Here is a 22,319-nt window from a genome sequence, read left to right on the forward strand (position 1 = left end):
GCAGCTCTTACGTCCAACATGTAAAATACAGTGCAGCCTTAATATCGCAGTTTGCTCAAACCGTGCTGATATGCTGCACAAAATTTACCTAAAGTATTTTCTCTCTGATAAAGAGGAAAAAAATAAAAAGGATCATGGCAGAAGACATTTAAATTAAATTCTTAATCACAATCTATAGCAAATGTAACGCAGAAGAATTTGAGCAAAATAAAATCTCTCACAACACAAGGGTAATTAACTTAAAAGCAGCACAGCATTTCACTCCTAGGTCCTGACTGTAAGATCTACCAGCTACTAAACCTTCAAAGGAATAGAAACATTGATCCACAGAAACTAATACTCTTCCCACTGTCTGTTGTAGACAGATGCTACTGCTATTCATGTCTTTGCGAATTTACTGAATTTCCCAGTCATCCAGAATGGACCATGTTTCTGGTTTCTAAAAGATGTTAAAAGGTACTGATTTCATACTATTTTTGGAAGCATCCAAACCACCAGAACACCAAACCCAACCTCTTGACCAAAGACTTTTAGCAGAGTCAAAAATACTACTAGAAAAACAGGACTCAAGATTGCCATCATTCATTCTCTTCCTTGCCCTCAGTACACTAAGAAATCTGCGCTATCCCCAGTTATTTCTGGAAAGGACCATTTCATACTTTGGAAAGGGTAACTATTGCGCAGTTTCAGACAAAAACGCCAGTGCTGCCCAAGGTACGTTGAGGCAGAGCTATGAACAGAACCTGACATAGCTAGAGTCCTGTCTCACCCATTTTCCAACTGGACGAGGATGCAGCAGTATGGCAAATTAGAAAGCTGCTTTACAAACTCAGCCATAGCTTGGCTCTGTGCCACTGTCCAGATCACACAGAGAAATGTATCACAGCAGAGGAAATCTAACTCTTTATCTAGGTAGGTGAAACTCTTACCAAAAGCAAAAGATCTCAAGCTGGGTCTTAACAGATGACCTGAAGCACAGGTGGTGCTGGTTAGAGCTGCAATACCTTTAGACACAATAAATATTCAGTTCCTAAATGCCTAAAACAGAAATGAGGCATCTCTATGCCTACACTTACACCAGTGTCTTACAAATAATTGCATACGCCAGACGTAATAAATGTTATCAGTGCTATGGCTATGATAACACAAAGAAGGGTCATGGTGGATCCCATCTTCCCCTTCCATAGTCAAATTGGAAAATGCCTGTACAGTGTACAAAGAGGCAAAGCTCTGAAATCTGAAGGCAATCCATGTGGCCATAAATCTTCCTCACAAGCTGTCCTAAGAATCCTGGAGTGCCAGTATAAATTATTACCACACATCATCAAGCAGAAAAGCCCAATACTTAGTTTACTACCATACATTTCTGGTTTACATTGGACTGATTGTTGATGCCCCTTTAAGAACGAATTGCAGCAGCTGGAAAAACTCAACTTGATACTGAGAGCAAAGTGCAGGAGACAGAACCTACACATCCAGGGAGAAAGGTCAAAATTGAGTCCAAAACAAATCTCATTTTCAGAGAGGCAAATGCTAGCATTTTCAGAAACTTATGCTACAAGCTTCTCCCTGATGGCTATATGGAACTAACTAACAAAGAAAGTGTATTGTTTAGGAGTCAGTTTAATTCATTTGAGTATTAAATAATACAAGCATGTGACATGGATGGCTTCTTTCAACGGACTCGTTTACCTAGTCTATGATGTGCTTGTGATTTCCTTAAATATATTACACTACAGTTCTTGCTTTGAACGAGGTATTGGAGCAATGCAAAAATACACATGCAATTTCACTGCTAGCACCTAATCACAGCCATGAGAAGATAAACACCAAAAAAATGCCTAGTCTTTTCTCATGCAGTGTAAAGACAATTTTAGCAACATCTTTCAATCCTGTGTCGTATAATAATCTAACAATTTGGAGTGAACCATTGGCTCACTACTCCTGGAGAAGGGGGCTGCTCCACACTGTCACTTGCCGGCAACCCCCCAGCGCAACCCTGGCTATTGGTGCTGACTGATGCCACCCATCTCTCCACAAGCAGAGCTGCAGAAGACAGATGGAGAAGCTAATGTCAGAACAATAGATGACAGTAGGAGCCAAAACCCACTTCAGATTGAAAGATCAGGAAGTAAACAATTAAATAAACCCCATAAGAATGTGCAGAGCGCATCTTCCCTCCCAGTTCAGCAAGAGATTTATCATGCAAATAGAAAACAGTTCATTTCAGGAAGGAAACGATGGATAACAAAAGGGATTATTTGACACAGGAAAAAAAGCAGTCGCAAGGAAGTTTTTTCTATCAGATAACCACACCAGAGATAATGACGACTCTGGTCTAGTTTTTAACGGAACTGTCTGTAATACCAATAAAACTTTAGCCTCCTTTCCCACTGGCACTGGAGCCAACATTTTGCCTGATGACTGAAAGACTGAACTATTATGAATCACCTCAGCACTGGGACTCAAGAGATAAACTTTATGCCATGACACATACGTGTGTGTGTGCGTATATATACACACATATATATACACACACATATTAATATCATCACTATTATTATTATTGTTGCTGTTATTAATTAGTCTTTACTATGCTTGGAATAAACGGAGTTCAAGATCAAGTGGTCACTGTGGATCCCAGGTACCATCTTCACTTGCTGATACCCATGGATAGATGCTTTAATCCAAATGACATTCAATAGCCTTCCAAGGGAAGGAAGTTTGTCATGGACAAAGTTTGCCGCTAACATTAAATTGTCACTTTTTCTCAAAGCACATGGTCCATTTTACTTTTACAGTAAGACTATATATATATTTCCAATATATTGTAAGTGAATCTTTATACATTAGCTTTATGTATTTACATAAGTAAAATACGGACATTTAACATACATATACATAATATAAAATGTAAAAAGAAAGGTAGGACACCTCCAATCTGCTTTATAGGCTTTCAGTCACATGGGTCTCAAATAAAATATTTGTTAGTTATTAATTATAAATAAATCATAATAAAATATTTTGTAATACATATTTTTACCATATTTTAACAGTTCCAGTATCATTCAATTGTTTCCCACGCACTGCGTGACAGTGTGCATGAAAATCCCTAACATCACAAGGGAAGAAAAGACACACATGGGATGCAGCAGAATGGTAACATTGTTGCTAAAATTAAAAAATTAGAATTGCCCAGAGTTTGAGGAAGGTTTTAGGCGTTTTCCTGTTTTCTCCAGTTCATACATTTGGCGATACTGACAGTCTAGTTCTTTATGCATGCAAAACAGAGAAGCAGCAGTAAAATGTGCAAATTCCTCTCTAAAAGCTGTGCCAATATATCTTCACTCAGAGCTCCAGGATAATTGAGTTGTCTACTTCATTCAGCTCCTGGCAACTGCAGCTACGGTTTTGTGCTGTATCTACCAACAATGGAAGTGAACCAAGATCAACAATTCATTTTACAGAAGCCACCATGCAGCAATTATATGGTTAAGCATTTTCAATTGGTACCTGAATCCAATTAAGTGTGTTAGAAGTAAAAGGCTGCTTAGCATTATATACCTCAAATCAACTAACTTGTCCCCGTCTTCTACTGACATATGACTATCCAATCATGTTTGATAAGAAAAAGCTCAAAGACTTACTATTTTCAAAGCCCACAAAGATTAAAGGACATAGTGAAGACACTAGCACCGTCACACTGTTCAAACCACATACTCCTGAAAAATCATTATTATTATGATACAAAATGAAAAAGAAAAGTGCAACACTCTCCTAACATCTCATAAAGAAATAATCTGCTAAGAGTTTTTCACAATGTCTCTTGCTGGTTTCTGTTACCACCTACTATTTCTGTCAACACGTGCAATCAGTTCGTTGAATGAACCCATACAGGATGCAGACATCATTGTTTAAAATGATCACTTCTGAATTTTCCTCAGTTGCAGTTCCTGCCTTTAATAGTCAGTCAGTGAAGTGACTGACTTTTGTAGCATACCACTAAAAAAAGACAAATTTTAACTTAGAATTATTCACATGCAACATTCGTTGCCAAATAACAAATGCTTTAAATGGGTTCTACTTCTGTCTTTGCTGATTTTTCTAAAGTGGACCTCAGCACTACTGTAGCACAGTGCCTTCAGCCACCAAACCACATCAGTTTTTTCACACCACTCCTCTTTTCAGAGGATACAAAGCCAGGACACCTCCAATCTCCCCTGGGGGCTTTTAGCCTCAGGAATTTTGAAGCAGTTTGAAAGCGAACAAGGCAACCAACAGAACAAAGTTCTCATCTGCCCATGGAAGAGTAACCAAACTCGAGGCCTGCAGGGAATCCTTCCAAGGGCAAAGTTAACGCCTTTCTAATGCCAGGAAGCATCCTGCCATCACTCCCCTAACGTCCAAGGCCACTCCCAGCCATCACCCCACCCACAACAGGAGGGAGAAAAGATTAGTTACTACTAGGGATGTTGCAGTTATCAGCCTCTGCTCGTTGAGCTTTCCAGTTTGTTAACCTGCAGAAGAGGTGGTAGATACAACAAAGGAGAGCAGGCTGAGGTGCAAGGGGTCCTGCACAGGACTGGGTTCTCGCTGCAAACCTCATCAGTTTTGCTGACTTTCAAAAGAGCATTTAACAACAGGCACAGATTTACACAACAGAACATCTCTCAGCCTCACTGCTGCTTCTACTTCCATTAGCACAGCTATCAGCAGGATATATTCACACTGGAGGTGGATGACCAGGAAATGGTGCAATTTGGCGGGCAAGGAACATGACTACATTCTGCCTCCACAGTCATTTGGCCATGGGGTAGAGAGGAGCATACACAGCCAAGACAAATACTAGCATTTGTAGTTGGTTAAGTGTAACAACATTTAGGCATTTGTAAGTAACATCACGTTTAACAGTCACAAAGCCCGTTGACAATAGCAGGCCAAATAGGACTCCAAATCCATTACATCAAATCTAATTTCCATGAAATCCTTGTGTCAAACAAGAATAATATTGTAAATTCCTTTTCTGCTAGCAGGGGATAAAACTGGGGAGGCAGGGGGAGACACAGGTCATGAATCAAACCAATAGCACTGCTAGACCCCTGAACACATTCTCCTTGGTACATACCTTAGCTATAGGATCATTCAGTTTTGTGATAAATGCTTTATACATTGCTGCCTTAAAAATTAGCAGGTGGGAGTTCCCTGCTTAGTAAACCATAAAAAAACATTTTCTAGCTAGCCTAGTTAGTTTTAGTAGGAATAAAATCACTTTGCTATTTTATTCTGTTGACATACACACCCATGTGTTTAGACATACACTTTCAGATTTGTATGCATAAAATATTCCTACCATGACATCACAATCAATATTTAAACCAAAAATTAAACATATTAGTTTAGAGAACTCATGCCATCTTACCATAAAGAGCTTTTGCACTTGTTCTTGAATTCTGTTCCCTCTCTGTCTGAGCAAACGTTGGGGAACCATAGCCACTGGAAGAAAACGTTTCTGGTCAATTTCTGTATAGATGTATTTGCCACAGAGAAACAGGCACTGAGAAAAACCCTCCCCTTATGCAGGACTATATATACCTACCTAACAGAGGTAATGATATGGGATATTTGTTCTGCACCATGAATACAATGAAGCACGTTTCACTTAGGTTGGAAGCCCTTCTGAGTTTGGTTTGGGGTTTTTTTTTTTTTGGGGGGGGGGGGGGGTGCATTAATACAACATCGCACACAATGGGAGTGTGGTATGCACACAAATATTACCATAAGTAATCAAAACTACATTATTATTGTTGTTGTTATTATTATAATAATAATAACAATAACAACAACAATAATATTGACTATGCCAAAGACTCGATAGGATTTTGAGGGTTTTCCTGCACACACAGGTGTCATTTGTTGTTAATAACTTTAACTGCTTTTCATAAAAGACTTAAAAGGAATATCATTGCCTACAACAAATGGAAAGGCAATCCAACTTCCGAACATTGTAACAACAAAAGTGAGTCATGCACAAATTCACTTTAAAGGGACAGCAATGAGGACAGCACATATGCCCTGCTCATATGTACGTGTTCTTCAGCATCAGATTAAGTCAGTTGTCACTAGGGCTGCAAATGAGCCTAGTGCCATGCTTCTAATGCAGGGAGCACCTTATCTCAGGTAACCTACTTTCAGGTAGCAGTTGCTAGTCCTGTTTACTAGGAAACAATATTTTCTCACAGATGGAAAGGGCAGCTGCATCTTTTATGTATAAAAATGCATTCACTCAGAGCTAAGCTTGAACACCTCAAGCATAAGAAGACCTCTCAGAGTAATACAGTAAGTATGTTATGGCTACAGCAATTTATTTTCTGTTCCAGATGATTCTGTTCAATAATACAGCTTTAACCTTACACTAAAACAAAAATCAGTCATATCGTGTCTGTCAGTTTGGTTACATGGTTGTAAAAATGCACATTCTTTTAAAGAAACTGCCTTTGTATTATTCCAATGGGAACTAACAATTATAGCTCTATCTGAAATGAAAGCATAAAGAAGAAAATACAGCATTATTTTTTGTCCTTAAAAGGAAGATCAGAGGCATAACCTTACTTCATTTGAAGAAAATAACTTCCATATCCACCGGGAGGAGTGTTTGATATATGTCCATTCATTCTTATTGCCACTTACTGAGGGAAACGACCTGGGAAAAGAAACAATAGCATATGAATTGAAGTCTCTTAAAAGATGAAGGTTTAATACATACGTAACACAAACCTAACGAGAAAATTATCATTGAAATGGGAAAGAAATTGCATCAACAAGCTCAATTATTATTTGCATCGTGGTGATGCCTTGAAGACCCGTTATGAAACTTCTCCCAGTTGTAATGTGATAGTTATTGCTTCAAATAATTTATAATTTAGTGAATAAAGTTATTATTATTGATACAATGGCCTTTAGGAATAGCTTTAGAAATAAAAGGCTGACTAAACAAAACCCAACATCTACTGCAGAAATTAACAAGATGTTCCAATTGGCAACTTTAATAGTTAAGCATGCCTGATTTTAACCCTCAGCTCATTTCTTTCAAATGAAACTTTTGAAATTACCTTTTGATACATGCTCTATGAAACTTATTAGCTGAATTGTTAGAAAGATGCACAATCAAAACAAAACACAACTGTTAGCACAAAAGAAAACTTGGCTAGCAATTTTGGGACTAAAAAAAGCCCTTCTTTTTTAAAGCATTTAACATCCTGAAAGTTTGGCATGCCAAATGGAACCTCTCATATAACAGCAATACTGAAAAAGCCATGATGAAACAGCTAAAAGAATGCCTTCTCCCTTTAATAATGTGCCCATTTAAGTTAAAATTGACTCTGGAAAGTGACTTTCACAAGCCTCTAAACAATTAACAAATCCCTATTCAAATTTACCATGGGCAAATATTCTTTCATTTATACCTATATGAATAATACATATTTGAATGTTTCTTAACATCTCAATCATTAAACAGAAGATTTCTTTTAACTCTGCAAAATAGTCAAAAGTACCTCAGATAAAATTTGTACCTAACAAAACCTCCATTTCCAAAATTAGCACAACTTGCTTTGTTGTACTAGAGCCACCTTACAACCAGCTTATCTCCTGAATCACTAAGTCAACTTACTGCCTCACTGTAGCTGTTCTCTTGTACAAAGCAGCAGCAGCTGACTGACCTACAGTGCATACTGTATTTTGTACCCACATATGTTCTGCTACTTTCCTTTTTCAGGCAAAACCACAGTCAAAATCCAATTCTGTTCTTGGAGACATAGGAGCTGCTTTTGGTCTTCTGTATTGAGAACAGTCATATTTGTGCCTTTCCGAGGAACGCCTGACATCTACCTGAGATGCAGTTAGCAAAGCTAACTAGAACTGAGCTGTCTCAACTACATGCCAAATGGAATCATGTGGAAGTGTAGTATTGCCTTTAGTGAGCACATACTTGGCAATTTTGCTTACTATCCCTCTTTTTTAAAATTTTTCTTTTAAACCTTTGATTCCTCCTTGCAAAACATCTTTACTGACATATACTGGTATCCTGTTTAGCTGCTCTAAGCCAGTTTTTGTAGAGTGCAGTACTTAGCAGCTGTCTCCAATAAGTTACTATCCATGACGAGTACTGCTCAATTCATTAGCAATTACAACCTTTGGGAAGCATCCTGAAATTGTCCCATGACTTGAAAAGATAAAAATATTCATTTTCTCAGCAGAATTTGCCAGGTCACTGTGCACTCCTTGTTCCATTTCAGCAACTGCAGGGACCAGAGCTACTCAAGAGTGTTCCTCTCCAGCTCATGCTGCCATTAAGCTCTTCAAGATTTCCTGCTGGCCATTAATTCTTACTCTCTGCAACACCACATGCAACCATTGCTCAATTTGTTACCCTGTGATTAGCCTCCTAAGAGTGACCAGATCCAAAAAAACTGACACAAATTATCTCCATTGCTTTTCAGTATCCCCAACTTTCTTTGCTCTCCATGCACACATTATTTAATAATTCTATTTGCCATACCCTTTTATCACTGGCAGTCTTTTTCATAGCTCTATTTATAACAAACTCCACAGCTATCTCCTTTAAAGTGAGATGTGGGGAAAAAACTTGGTTTGAGTGTCTCAAAATTATTTCATTCCTCTAACATCTTAATCTGACAAATACTTGGGTTATTTGTGCTCCACTTAATTTTATGAAAGTGGTGAAACATATTTTAAGTAGAAGGAATGTAATATATTAGAAACTAAAGCTTCAGTCTTTAAAGTTAGCATAACACACCAAGTTTTAAAGCAGCAATGAAGCTGAGCAGCAGATTTTCACATTAAGGGAAGAAAACATGCCTCATGACTAAACACTTGCCCACTGTCAGGCATGACAGCACTTAGAGTAAATATAAAAAGCTTTAAAATTATATTTTGGATCAAGTGATAATGAAAATCTGAAGTCAGAAATGTTATCTGTAGAAAAAAGAAAGGCAAGCAGTTTGTTCTGCCAAGTAAGCACAAAAGTTTTAGTTTTAGCTGATAAACGAAACACTTGCTATTTGATAGCCGAGTAAAGCCAACAAGTACTTCCTGTCCCTCATGCCCGTTTCCACTGTTAAAAAACCAAATGCCAAGACAACTATTTTGACATGACAATTTCAAGAGGCTACGCAATGCTTCTATCACTTGGTTCAAGAAAGCTCCTGAATATGAATACAAACAAATCCTTTCAGTCATTATTTATAATTAGTCCAAATATTCGTAACAGCATCAAAAAGCTACTCGTAATTCCCCCAAATTATCAGGCAGTTTCATCTCTTTCAACCTAAATGCTTCCAAAAAAAAATATTTTAGGAAAACTCTTTACATTTTTTATTAAGTGCATGATGGAAAGAAGAAAAAAGACCCACAAAAGGATAACAGAATGTGCAGTGCTTCACCTATTATTCTCTTCTACAGCTTTCTCTGCTGCATTTCTCATCTCAAATGCTCTTTCATCTCTTACAACCAGTCCCATAGCAAAAGTCAACTCATGCACACTGCAAAGCCATTGTAATCCAGGAGTCTATTAATAAACTCCACTTCCTCTTTAATCTTCCCTTTCACCTCAGCCCAGCAGTTCACAGCAACACACGCTGGTGTTCTGGACTTTAAGATAAACATCCTTCAAAATTAACTGTATGATCCCTCTTTAATAGGCCTGAAGTACTAACAGTTTACTTGTGAATATGCCCAAGAACGGTCATGCCTTTCTGAGGATTCTGCAAAGAAACTATGCGTACTCTGAACAAGAAATATTTTAAACCAGGAAAACTAAATAACCATTTAAGAAGATATTAATAATAAGAAAAAAGCTAACATAATAAGAAACAAAGATAAATATTAAGGTATTTATCTTTAAATATATTATTAAACCCAGTAAGAAAACAGTTGTAAATTTGAAATTCCTAAAAACAAATACATACTGAATTCTCTTCCCACAGTGTCAGAGACTGAACAAAAAGAAATCCACCTAGGACTTCATTGTTGCCATCAGCTTTATTTTTGAAGGGACTTCAGCATATTGATAGTAAGCAGCAATATAAATGACAAGGCTCCAGCCCTTGTAACACACAAACCATTTCTGGAGACAGATATACTTTGGTTCTTTAGTAGCCAACAGTTAGAGGTGCTTAATCCCAACCATGAGGAATATTATACTGGTATACAACATTATTATATCAGACATAAATAGCCATTTTAAGGATCTGCCCAAATGCTACACATACTCTCCACCTTCCATACCTCTTGTAGCACAGCAGCTTAATAAAAGGCAATACAGTCCCTGTGCATCAACAAGCTGGCACATCAGCAACTCACATGCCCTGCCGTTTAATTTCCTAGTAGGAACTAAAGGTAAAAAAATGCCTCAATTTACTTGTAAAAATCCCTTTTCTAGAAGAGCCGAACTATCTCATTAAAGAAAATGAGATATTGCAGAGACAGGTGTTTTTTTCCACTTATCCTGAATCCATCAGTCCCACCCAGTAGCATATCACACCACTAGATGGACAGAAAGAGAAACAGCTTAACAGCATGGACATTTTAGAAATTATGGAGGGGGAAAGGGTTAAGGAGAGAAGGATGTAGGGGAAGGAAAAAGGAAAGCCAAGAATGGCTGGAACAATAATTATCTACTGATTAACCAAATATTGTTAGTAATAAGCCATTGTTATCACATGCCCCCCCCCCCCCCCCAAAAAAAAACCAACCAACCAAACAAAAAAACCCAAAAAAACCCCAAGAATTCTTCCCCAGGTAGATAGCAGGCACAGGCTGTAACTCCAGCCTAAACTATTACAAGGTAATGCATATCTGTAGCGGATCTGACATTGCAGTAATGTCAGATCAGGGGACACTTTCTCTACCCTTTCCCTTTGAAAAAATATTACAGAACAACAAAAACAACAACAAAAAAACCCCAGATATATCCATGCTACACTATAACTCATCATGCATTCTATAAAAATGCTTCTTACTGCTATCCCACAACATTCAGTACTGTTGTTCCACAGAATATGAACTACTAAAACTCGCTGCATGACTTACTCTTTTTCATTTGTTTTTTCCTCGAACCTCGCCCTGTTCACACACACACATTTTCCTTCCTCATTTTTGAATAGTTATTACTTCTAACCCCCCTGTTTCTCCACACTAAGATAATTTCTTAGTTATTCCTTATGTCCTTGCATCTTGGTGTCTTCTCCTCTTGTGTCTACCTTGCTCTGACCCAACACTCTCCTATTTGTATCTCCACTCCAGTCACAAATTTTACAAATGGGGAACTCCTGACAGAAATATGTCCCAGGAGTCAGATGAAATGTTGCTGCTGCCCTCTGCTCTGGGGCTTCTTCAGACAACCACCGAGAGCAAACATGAGTTCTGCTGGCTATTCAACATCCTGCCTCAAGATAAACACCAAGATGCACTTGCATGCATAAGCGAGTATTACTTTGGAAATGATCACTGGGGATTTTCCATCCTCGGTACATTGATATCAGAATTGCTCTGAGACAAACTGCTACTGGTTGGGCTGGCAGCAGCTTTGTACTGTAATGCTTTCTATTTTCAATTAACAGGATTGGAGCATCCAAAGGCTGGTCAAAAAGATGACAGCAAAAATCACACAGAAAATTGAAACTTAGACCCTGCAAGTGATGCAGTTTCAAGACAGAACACTTGGACTTCATTCACCACCACTCTGGCTGTTGTCCTCTTTGACTCTTTCAAGCCATCTTATTAATGATTGGGCTGTTCTATTAATGAACCTTTCTGAGAAAGGAATAGGTACTGCAGTATACATTCCTGTGTCCAAGTATGACGACTTCAAGCAAACATGTTAATACAATAGCCGCAAAAAAATAATTTTGAAAGTGCTGTTACTTTCATGTCTTCTCTGGTTTCAGAGTAATCCTGCATGGCCACTGGCACGAATTACACTGCATCTCAGTTTATACAAGCCTGCACTGAGTTGCATCCTGTGTTTAGATTTCAGTGCATCCCCAACCCACCCTTCTGCTGGATGCAACGTTAGCTAACCGGGGCTCCTGCTAAGGAAACCTGAGGGCAGGAAGGAAAGGACTGGATATGCCCCCCTCTTCCCCCTGAATTTCACTCCTGATAGAAACCTGAACTTAAACCCAGAATATTATTTGCCCGTTTGTCTAAGGGGGCAGAGAGGTAGGAGCATTTCAAGAGACTAATGACTGTGACATAAATGAATACTGCTCTGGCCAGGCAGGGAACACCACATGACAGGGGGACAGAGCATTGCCCAGCAGGAGGGATTTGTAAGCGTATTCACCTGCACAGAGCAGTCCAGCAGATGAGCTCAATCAATGCTGCTTTATCCAGTTACAAACCGTGTTACAGTTTTCATTGACTTTGTGAAAAATAGTATTTTCTCCTCAGTCCTTCAGCAGAAGGAGTACACTACATTCATCACTGAGATTCCTTTCAGCAGGAGGGACAGGATAAATTTATTAAGACAATATGGTGATATAATTATCAAAGTAGTAAACTCTATATGATAATTCAAGACCAGTCTTCAGAGCCAGAACTGTTACCGAAGAGAGAAGCTTTCTGTTGGGAAAACAAAAAAATGCATTTTGAATCTTCTTTTTCCTACTATGACATTTTCCAGTGATTCACTGTTAATGAAATTAATTGTAACAGTATAGTAAAGATAAATGTCCTTTATTTTGAGAAAAAGCAGAAATATGAAGACCAACAGAAAGAACTGAACGAATATATTTCGGGTAGATCCTGTTCATAGACTTAGCCCTTACTGCCACACTAATAAAGACCCTGCTTGAAAACACGTTCTTACTCTGGCACGGCGACCTATTTCCATTCAATTCACTCAGGTCTGGCCATAATTTATAATTAACTGTATTAAAAGAAAATAAAACAGCTTTACAGATACAAAAGCTTCAAAGACTTCAAATCCCTATTGCAACAAAGGAATGTTAATAAATATGCCAAACACTAAAGCCACCACTCACTGCTATTTTTAATTAGAGAATTAACCACCTCATCTAAAGCAAGATGAGTATTAATTACCAAGATCAGGATAATTATGCAGACCTTGCAGAAAGTATCACCGCAGCTGGAAGACCAGTATCTTGTATGAAAGGGGGGGGGGGGGGAAAGGGGGGGGGGGGAAGGGGGGGGGGGCACCCAACCAACACAAAAAACCCCTTCACACATACAGAACAGTCTAAAGAAGGCGGCATCTGTGGCACATGAAGGAATTTGTAGGAGGACATAGAAAAAAAGGAATTATAAAGTATCATAAAAAAATCAATGTCTCTGGTAAGTCTACCTCAAGTATTTGAAAAGGATCAAAGAAGAAAAATTCATCCAATGGAAGTCGTAACGGATTTAGAGAGCCATGGGCATCCTGCACCAGAGCTTACTTCGGCACCTCATCTACAGCACCCAGGAAACCCTGCACACCCATGTAGACTCACACAAAGGATACAGGAAAACAATTCCCATGGGACAAGCCCCAGCAGCATCACCACCTTCTCCCTTATAAGCTGTTCCTTGAACACTGGAAAACAGTTACGAGAAAGCTAAAAATTAAATTCTGTTTTAATTTAATATTTATTGAAATTCAGAGCAGTGGTTCTCAATTCACACTTGACTTTGAAGGCTACTGCTTTTATTGCAGACCTAAGAAAGGGTCCAGGTGTCTGGAACAGGTCTACTTTATTCCCCGCCCCCCCACCCCCCACCCCCAAGTACAGCAGCGAGCTAGCAAAGGAAACTGTTTTTACTCGAAAATCCTAATTCCAACATGGCTACAACAGTGCACTCAATATTTCCACCTGAGAAGTACAATAATTTGTTCTGGTTTGAGTTTTCAGTAGTTTTATTGTTTGCTTGCTTGTTTGTTGCAGTTGTTTTTTTTTAAACAAACTGACTTGGAACGACTGACTGGTGAATACAGCTGACCTAGCACAGATACCAGTTTTATTTCTCTTCTTCATGGTCTCTGATTTTTTTTCATTACTTCCTTTTATTCCTTGTTACACCATACTTCAAATGAGATCGTTAAGATTTCAAGAGGGCATCCCAGACACTGGTTTGAAAGTCACCTTTTGACTTTAGAAATGAGAACTTATAAATAGCATTATAATACTAGTGTGTATGTTTAGTTGGGCCAGCAGAAAACAGCAAGAAACAGCATGCAGAGGGTGCTTCTTCCCAGATGCCATATAAGCAAGAAGACAAATGTCAAAAAGATCATGAAATTTTGACATACTTTTCCCTTTCACATTGGAAACAGGCTGTGAGTGTAGCTGATTAAATATTTCTGAACAGTTTCTTGCACTGAAGTGCTTGTGAAAATGTTAAGAAATGGTAAGACTTACTGTAGTAATACTATTCAGTATATACTTAACAAGACAATGTCTTTAGGTGTCATATGTTGTTTTAAATAAAGTTTTCCTCTTGGTCTGGTCAAAAAAATTAGTGAACTCCCAACATAGTTAAAATACTGCTTGCTGCTGCAAGTTGTCCAACCGGAACTGGCTTAACCACCTACCCACGTCTACTCACAAGCTTAATAGCTGTGTCATGACACGCTGACATTACTAAAATTGGTGTGGTAGAGTTCATAACAAAAGCTGAACTGACATACACCAACCAGACCATAACAATTAACATCAAGCAGAAGGAGGAAAAAGGACAGGAACATTCATCAACACCTCCCTAGTTTAATAGAACCGTGGCAAGGTCTAATTCTTGTTTTCACAAATACACCTTCTTCAGTTTTGGTGAAGTTATTGTATTAGCTTTTATCTTGCAGGCCTTATAGCCAGACACTGACACTGCAGTTATCATGGTCTCAGACATGGCAATAAGCGAGTCCCATTGCAAGACTTTCTTACTGTTCCCCACTTAAACTTTCATTCTAGCCCTATTTAAAAGAAAAGAAAAAAACCCCCTCCAAACACAAAACCTCCACTCCACACAGCTGATATCTATTCTTATTTATTCTCAACAGGGCAGCACACAGAATAAATCAAAGGCTCATTTCTATAAAAATCCATCAGCCAGTTACTTAGAAGAACCAATTTCTAGGTTAGTAGTAGGTTACAATCTTGAATTAAACAAGACAAAATAAGCTGAGTAGGAGCAACATGCACTAGTTTCCCGATTATCTTCAAACGCCCAAGCTCCATACTGCTGTGGACCACGTTTTGATGGTATCTTTTGATGATATGGACCCAGCAACATTTATGAAATCTGGATCTCTTCCACCAATAAAGTGCTCCAAATGCCAACTCACACAAGTCTGAAAAGCCTCAAATTTTATTACAGGAAGGGTTCACACTCTGTATCTTACTGTGATATTTACATTTTCTATAAGGGGTTCCAAATAATGTTTATCAATATGGTGATAGGCACTTTATACATACATATATATATATATATATATATATAAAGTTTCCATGAAGTTAAATGAAAACAGAGAAGGCCACATGTAACAAAGGTGAACAAACATTTCAGATTTAAAAATTATTAGTCAGACCATAGCATTTCACCAATGCTCAGGTGAAAGATAAGCTCACAGTAGAGCTCAATAGCAAAACTAAAACTTTTATTTTAAAACCATGGTACATGAGCACATACTATTCCAATAACAGTGATTAACTCCTCAAACTTCCCTATTAAGAAAGGTCTAAACTAAATAATGTGCAAACAAGGCAGAACATGAAGCTTCACAAGGCTGATATAAAAAAAAAAAAAAAAAAAAGCAAGCTCATGACTTTAGGTAACATGATTTAAAATAAACACCACTATCAGAAGTTTTGGGATTTAACAAGATTTTAATGCTAGAAAAGTGAGTATTCATATTCTCAGATGTAATTTAAAATATTCCCCATATATTTTTCAGTGTACTTTAAACATCATGTATACATGAAAGTATTAAATTAACATGTGAGACTTGAAAGGTATTTGAATTAATCAACACAGGAGACTTGGTAAGTATTTGAATTAATTTCAAATCTAGTCATCACGTCTCCTAAAAGGGACCAGGTTTTCACTTGTCACACACACACAAACCACAGAAGTAGCAGAATTTGTCCTCAAAGCGACGTAGTTATGAAGCTGTAGTGTTTAACAGCAACATTGCCAGTAATTGTGAGTTCAAACCTCTGTGCCCTGCCTTGCATGGAGTGCTTTATAGACACTAACAGAAAATTGTACATTATCTTTAAAACTTACCCTGTGTTACAGGAATCCTATTTCTTCGAAACTGACAGGCCTAAGAAAATGACTTTGTCTTTAACATGGGGGGAAATGTTGCTCCTGAAAGTTGGTATCCAAGTTGCCATCCAGTTACTTAATTGATTACTACCTCTTGTATTTTTCATTAATAGTCGGATACATCATGAGTATCTAGATACACACCGTCCATATAGTAAGGTAACAACAAAACCAAAAACATAGGGACTCTGAAAATAGGACAAAAGAAAATAAAATTAAATTTTAAAGAGAAATGGAGTTGTACTGTAAGTTAAGACCTAGCACCAGCAGTCACTGACTTCTACAAACCCTGTTCCATTTTCCTATCCATGAAAGAAAGAACCCATATCACCATCACTCAGGGGTGGTAAGTGAACCGAGATACTCAATTTAATACTATCAAAAATACAATAATTTCATTGTATTTGGAAAATATGCACTGAAAATAATGTATGTTTTTCAAGGGAACATTACTTTTTCCCCTTCTACTTGAAGTACCGCATTGACGCCAATCAGGTAATCTAAAATAATTTCCCACTCCACAGCAGAGTGGAGTCATGCAGAGATAGGAGCCATGTGACTTGTTCACTTGTACATAACTGTGAAGTCAAATGGCCAGTCCCTGTATATCACACAGCATTTCCCTGATGTTTTTCCTTCTGAACCATGAATTTAAAACAATAAACTTCAAGGACAACTTCCCCTTACCTAGGGTTAAAACCAGGCGTATGACCGCACACTAAGACGCATGACCTTGAACACAGTCTAGGCAGTTCTCAGCACTTTCAGACATGTGATAACTCACCTGCATCCAAACATCACCCGGAGATGTTTGTTTGGGTCACCAAAAATCTTGAGCATCAATTTTTGTTTGCATTAATGCAGACATAACCTGAAGAGACTATATTACAATTCAGCAAGTAAACAAAGGGCTATCTTAAAATATCTAAGCATAACTGATCAGTGCACATTGGGGCTACAACTCTTCAGCACAAAGCGATTCAAGTGTAAAAGAACTTACTGAACTGAGGTCACTGATGAACGAAGTCACACCCTGCTGCAGTACTAACAGCATGCTTCTGTAAGTCAGCATTTCTTTCATGGAAGAAAATAAACCGAGCAACAACAGATTCCACAATTTGTAGGAAGAAATTTAATTTAAACTTTTAGCATTTCATGTCTCTGATTTTCTAGTTGCAATTTTTTATGTTTCTCTGTACAGATACAATTTTCTTCTCCATTAATCTGGGCCAAGCCCTTCCTCTACAGGCATTACAATAATGAAAACATATATTCAACTAACGTCAAATTCTGGAGGTTTGGTTGGGTTTAAGTTACCCGATCAAAGGCAGAAACATGATTTTTTTCCAAACCAATTAACAAATTCACATTTCCCAAAGCAGCCTCTGACATGAACGGCCATGCTTGGCAAATTACAGGCCTCACTTTTAGGAGTAAAAGTATACATGTTTTTAAATTTCAGTGCCCTTATAATCACATACTAGTTTTCCAGCAAATATGCAGTGCTTTAAGATGGCGAAATTAGAAACTCAATAAAAGACAAATTTCAATCAATGCAAAATGTTTTGGCTCCCATATCCTCTAATTGTGGAGTTTGAATTTTCACATATCACCAGAAAATTTTGCCCAGGAGTTTGTCACTACTGGCTACGAAGCCAAATTTAACAAGATTTTGCCAGAAAGGGATGCTGAAATACTGCAACCAGATATTTTATTGCAACTTGCTCATTCATTGAATTGAAAACATTTTGCTGAGGCATTTCCAATGTCATTTTTTTTCTAAAATTATGTGAGATAGGCTCCCAATGGAAACCTCAGAGGAGCTCAACTTTTATGAAAAGTTACCACAGGTTTAAAAGGCAGCTAACTTTCAAAAATCTTTCAGAATACAGATTTACTGTTCTCCATTCAGTTCCTTTATTAAAAATACGTGTGTCAAGGAAGTGTGGATGGGAAGGTGGAAGGGTGTCCTGGTTTCAGCTGGGGTAGAGTTAATGTTCTTCTTAGTAGCTGGTGCAGTGCTATGTTTTGGATTTGGTATCAGAACAATGTTGACAGCACACGGATGGTTTTGGTTGTTGCTGGGTCACGTTTATACTAAGGCAAGGATCTTCAGATTCTCTGCCTGCCAGCGAGAGGCTGGAGGGGCAGAAGAAACTGGGAGGGGACACAGCCAGGACAGCTGACCCAAACTAGCCAAAGGGATATTCCATACCATATGACATCATGCTGCGTATACATGCTGGGGGAAGAAGAGGGAAGAGAGGGATGTTCAGAGTGATGGCATTTGTCTTTCCACAAGTGTGGATGGAACCCTGCTTTCCTGAACACCTGCCTGCCAAGGGAACGTAGCGAATGAATTCCTTGTTTTTCTTTGCTTGCATGCATGGCTTTTGTTTTACCTATTAAACTGTCTTTGTCTCAACCCATGAGTTTTCTAACTTTAACATTTCCAATCCTCTCCCCATCCCACTGTGTGTGGGGGGGTGGGGGGTGGGGGTGGTGAGTGAGCAGCTTCACAGTGCTTAGTCACCAGGCAGTGTTAAACCACGAAAAGGGGAGAAAGCGAAGGAGCTATAAAAGCCGTATGTGTTAGAGGGGTGATGGATGAAGCTGGGGAAATCTGAATGCACCATTCATTTCCATGCACTTCAAGAACTGTTCTAGAGCTGATTCTAGAGATCTTAACATGACATAAGGAATACCCAGCTACAATGTTTTTTCAGAGATACGATTACCCTTCTACAGAGCTAAGAAAGAATTAAACTGCTTTATCTTTCAAGATGAAACACTGAGTCTTGCACAAATGCTAGTCACTGAAGGTACTATAGGTTGGTTGGAGTTTTCTTTGTTATCTTTATTCCCCTTCCCCCCCCTCCCCCCCCAAAGCACATTGGGATTGCTCTGTATCTCTTTGATACTTCTAATACATGATACTGAACACAGCTGTCAGACTTCACAGGCTGCTTAACTTTCAATAGTAATGCTACTACCACAAAACAAATTACACCTTCAATTGCAATAAGAATTACCTGTGAAGACAGTTCTTAAAGCAATGAATGTTACCTTAAAACCTATTTTCCATAAGACCCTTATCCTCCTGGTCACACCCATGTGGCTAGAAAATATGTAGATCCCTGTAAAAGACACTGGAGCAATGGCATCCACAGAAAATTTTTGAGGAATGAAGGCCTATATAAACAGAGCTTTCTCCCACATTGCAGGCAACTAAGAGATCCTGTTTATTATAAAACTTCACTAGCTCCTCACCAATGATGAAATCTTGTTTATATAGCTCTGAGTTGCCTACATTGTTACACATTTTCTATTTGATGAGAATTAGAAGGATATTTTTTCTTTTTCCAGAAGGCACACGAGATAAACTTTAAACTCATACCCAGTTTCAAAGGAAAAATATTTGTCCTACACAAAACCTCCATTCAGAGTCCCTGTTTTTACTACTGTAAGAAAAATAGCTGTGCCCTGGATAGTTTGTTCATGTATGCCAATAAAAGCACATTGGATTAGAGCCAGCACTTCTAGCAAGCACCCAAAAACTTCTGAAATCCTATGAAAAGTAGAACTCTTTTCTCTGCCTATCCCTTTTATATTTCCCATTTGCAGTACCTATTACTTGTTTCCATTACATTTGTCTTTATATTACTGTAAGAAAAAGAGGAAAATAAGACTAAAGAATAGAAGCAAAGCTTTAAAAAAAAGCTCTTTTATGAAAAAAAAAAAGCTTTCAGCTATCTTTATACAAAGTTTTAAATGTTAAGCATATGCCCTTTCGAACTCTGCTCTAATTAAAAATGATAAAACAGACTAAAATATATTCATGTTTTAGAGATATAAAGAACTAAAACCATACTGACATAAATACTTAGGTGCCTATGCTTTCATGTAGGAGTCTTATCACAATGCTTGCTGCTTAACCTAGGGCAGCTCTGTGGCACAGCCAGGGTATAAAAGAACCTGGAGAAAATTCTTGGGAATTTATTCAGATCATAGCAGGATTTACTGTGCAAATGTGCTTCCCCAAAACTCAATGTTTTTCTAAACAGTGTCCCAGACAATCCCAGAAAATGGGGCTACAAGAGAACGAAGTCATCATCCATCCTTAAGGCAGGAGCAACTGTGCCAAGGTACGTCCCATATGGTAGTACTTCCCAACCCCTTCCTTGGGCCACTGGTGAGAGAGGACAAAAACCAACCCTGGGGAAACGCAGGGTCTCATTGGCCTTACTCTAAAAAAGTTTTTCTCAATAAATAATCTAAAACCTTGTTGCAATTTAAACATGCTTGATAGTGCTTCTATCCACAACATACCCAAGAAATACATTAGGTTCTTAATTTTAGAAAAGGGGAAAAAGGTAACAACGACATGCATCCAATCAGTGTTAAAATGGGCTTATAAAAATATCCTGTTCCTCAGTCTTGTTTGATCAAGAATAGATGGGTTACTGCTACATCCTCTCTCTTTTATAACTCATCACTCATATCAACACTAGAATAGGCCTACAAGGATGTCATCTCATATGTTTTTCCAGCTAAGGAATCCAAAGCAAGCAGACATCAACCTCTATTTTCCCACAGGAGCCCAGAAGGCAAATTTCAGGGGGAACAATATTACAGTTACTTCATCTATATATTATCTTTCATTATCTCAGTGTTTTTCTAAACCATATCCCCTTGTTTCTTGAACTTTGTATAACCTCTTCTCTTTCCTCATATTGTTTAATTCAGCCTTATGCTTTTCTCCTCATTTTCCTTTTGTCATGCACATGTACAGCAAACTTTCTGAAATCAAGTAATTCAAGAAAAAACAATCCAACTGCAGTCTCCGAAATAGTTCCTAATGTTATCCAAAGCGTTTAAGACGGGGACTCAGTTTGCCATCCACACTGTGATTTGTCCTTCATCTCCTATGTGATTGAGCTGGATAACCACTGAGATAATTAACACTGACAGCTGTAAATACTGTCTTTCCCAATGGAGGTAGCAAAGGCATTAAAGGTAGGGGTTTTTGTGAATGGATGTGGTAATTTGTGTTTCCCCAGGTATTGCATTAAGCTTTCTGAAAACTCACAATCATTCACAGATAGATTTAGGTGAAATGGCAGAAGCAATTACTGCTCTAATTGCCTATGCCCTCTTTCTGTCTTCACAAGGATGCAAAAACATGACATAAAACTTGCAACTTCTCTCTGGGAGAGAGAGTTTGAAGTCCATCTCAGAAGAGTGAGCTGCAACTTGCAGCAGTTGAGGTTATGGCCCAAATGAGTTTTGGCACAGGGATAAGGCAGTTTACCGGGACAGCAGGAAAGCTGTCAGATGCCTCAACTTTCTCCATCCACCAACAGCTTAGACAGTCCCCAGGCTACCCAAACGTGGGTCATATTCTATAAATTTTCACCACAAACCAAGGAGGTAGCTCTTAAGAAAATCCCTACTCCAAACTAGTACCATGCAAAAAGCTGCTGAACAAGGGCTTGCTCTCATGTTCCTCAGACTCTTTCTTACAGTCTAAGAAACAGACCTAAAAGTCTTTTTAAGTCTTCTGTTCTCTCCAGACTTGCCCTTACCCCAACACCAGCTATTCGTACGGTAGTTCATCAACATGCTAACCCAATTTTATTGCAAAAAGAGGCCACATCTCTTGGGAAATCTCCAGAGAGCACGGTCAGCAGTGCAGAGGGTTCTGCAGAGGTGCCGTGTCTGCTGGTGGTGCAGCCTGCAGCTGCGCGTGCTTTGCCAGCCAGCAGCACAGCTACGGTGCCTGGCATTACTGAATCCCCTCCGGCCTGGCCCGAAACACTATGATTTGTGCCATTTCCACAAGCAACTCAGACAGATGCAGCCTATTGCTGGAGTGAGATGAGCCTCCCTTGTCCATGTTCTGATGACTTTGTCTACAGCAAAATGGCCCCAGGGCTTCAGCTGCTCAGGCGCAGCAAGGACTTGGGTGAGGGCAGACA

The 22,319-nt window shown here is 38.6% G+C and overlaps 1 protein-coding gene across 13 annotated transcripts in view; it reads right to left on the reverse strand.

Moving 5' to 3' along the window:
* The window catches only part of EPS8 (epidermal growth factor receptor pathway substrate 8), a 141,133-nt gene that overhangs the window by 51,625 nt on the left and 67,189 nt on the right, over positions 1–22,319 (reverse strand). For 12 of the 13 annotated variants that reach the window (XM_037388209.1, XM_037388207.1, XM_037388213.1 and 9 more), the window contains 2 exons: positions 6,610–6,700; positions 5,420–5,493 (listed from right to left, as the gene is read on the reverse strand). In XM_037388209.1, the coding sequence (XP_037244106.1) occupies positions 5,420–5,493; positions 6,610–6,671 (136 nt within the window). In that variant the 5' untranslated portion in view covers positions 6,672–6,700. Of the gene's footprint in view, positions 1–5,419; positions 5,494–6,609; positions 6,701–17,125; positions 17,150–22,319 lie in introns of those variants that run through there. The other variant, XM_037388214.1, reaches the window with a different exon arrangement.

This window comes from Falco rusticolus, chromosome 5 (genome assembly GCF_015220075.1).
Source record: "Falco rusticolus isolate bFalRus1 chromosome 5, bFalRus1.pri, whole genome shotgun sequence".
Classification (NCBI taxonomy): Eukaryota; Metazoa; Chordata; class Aves; order Falconiformes; family Falconidae; genus Falco; species Falco rusticolus.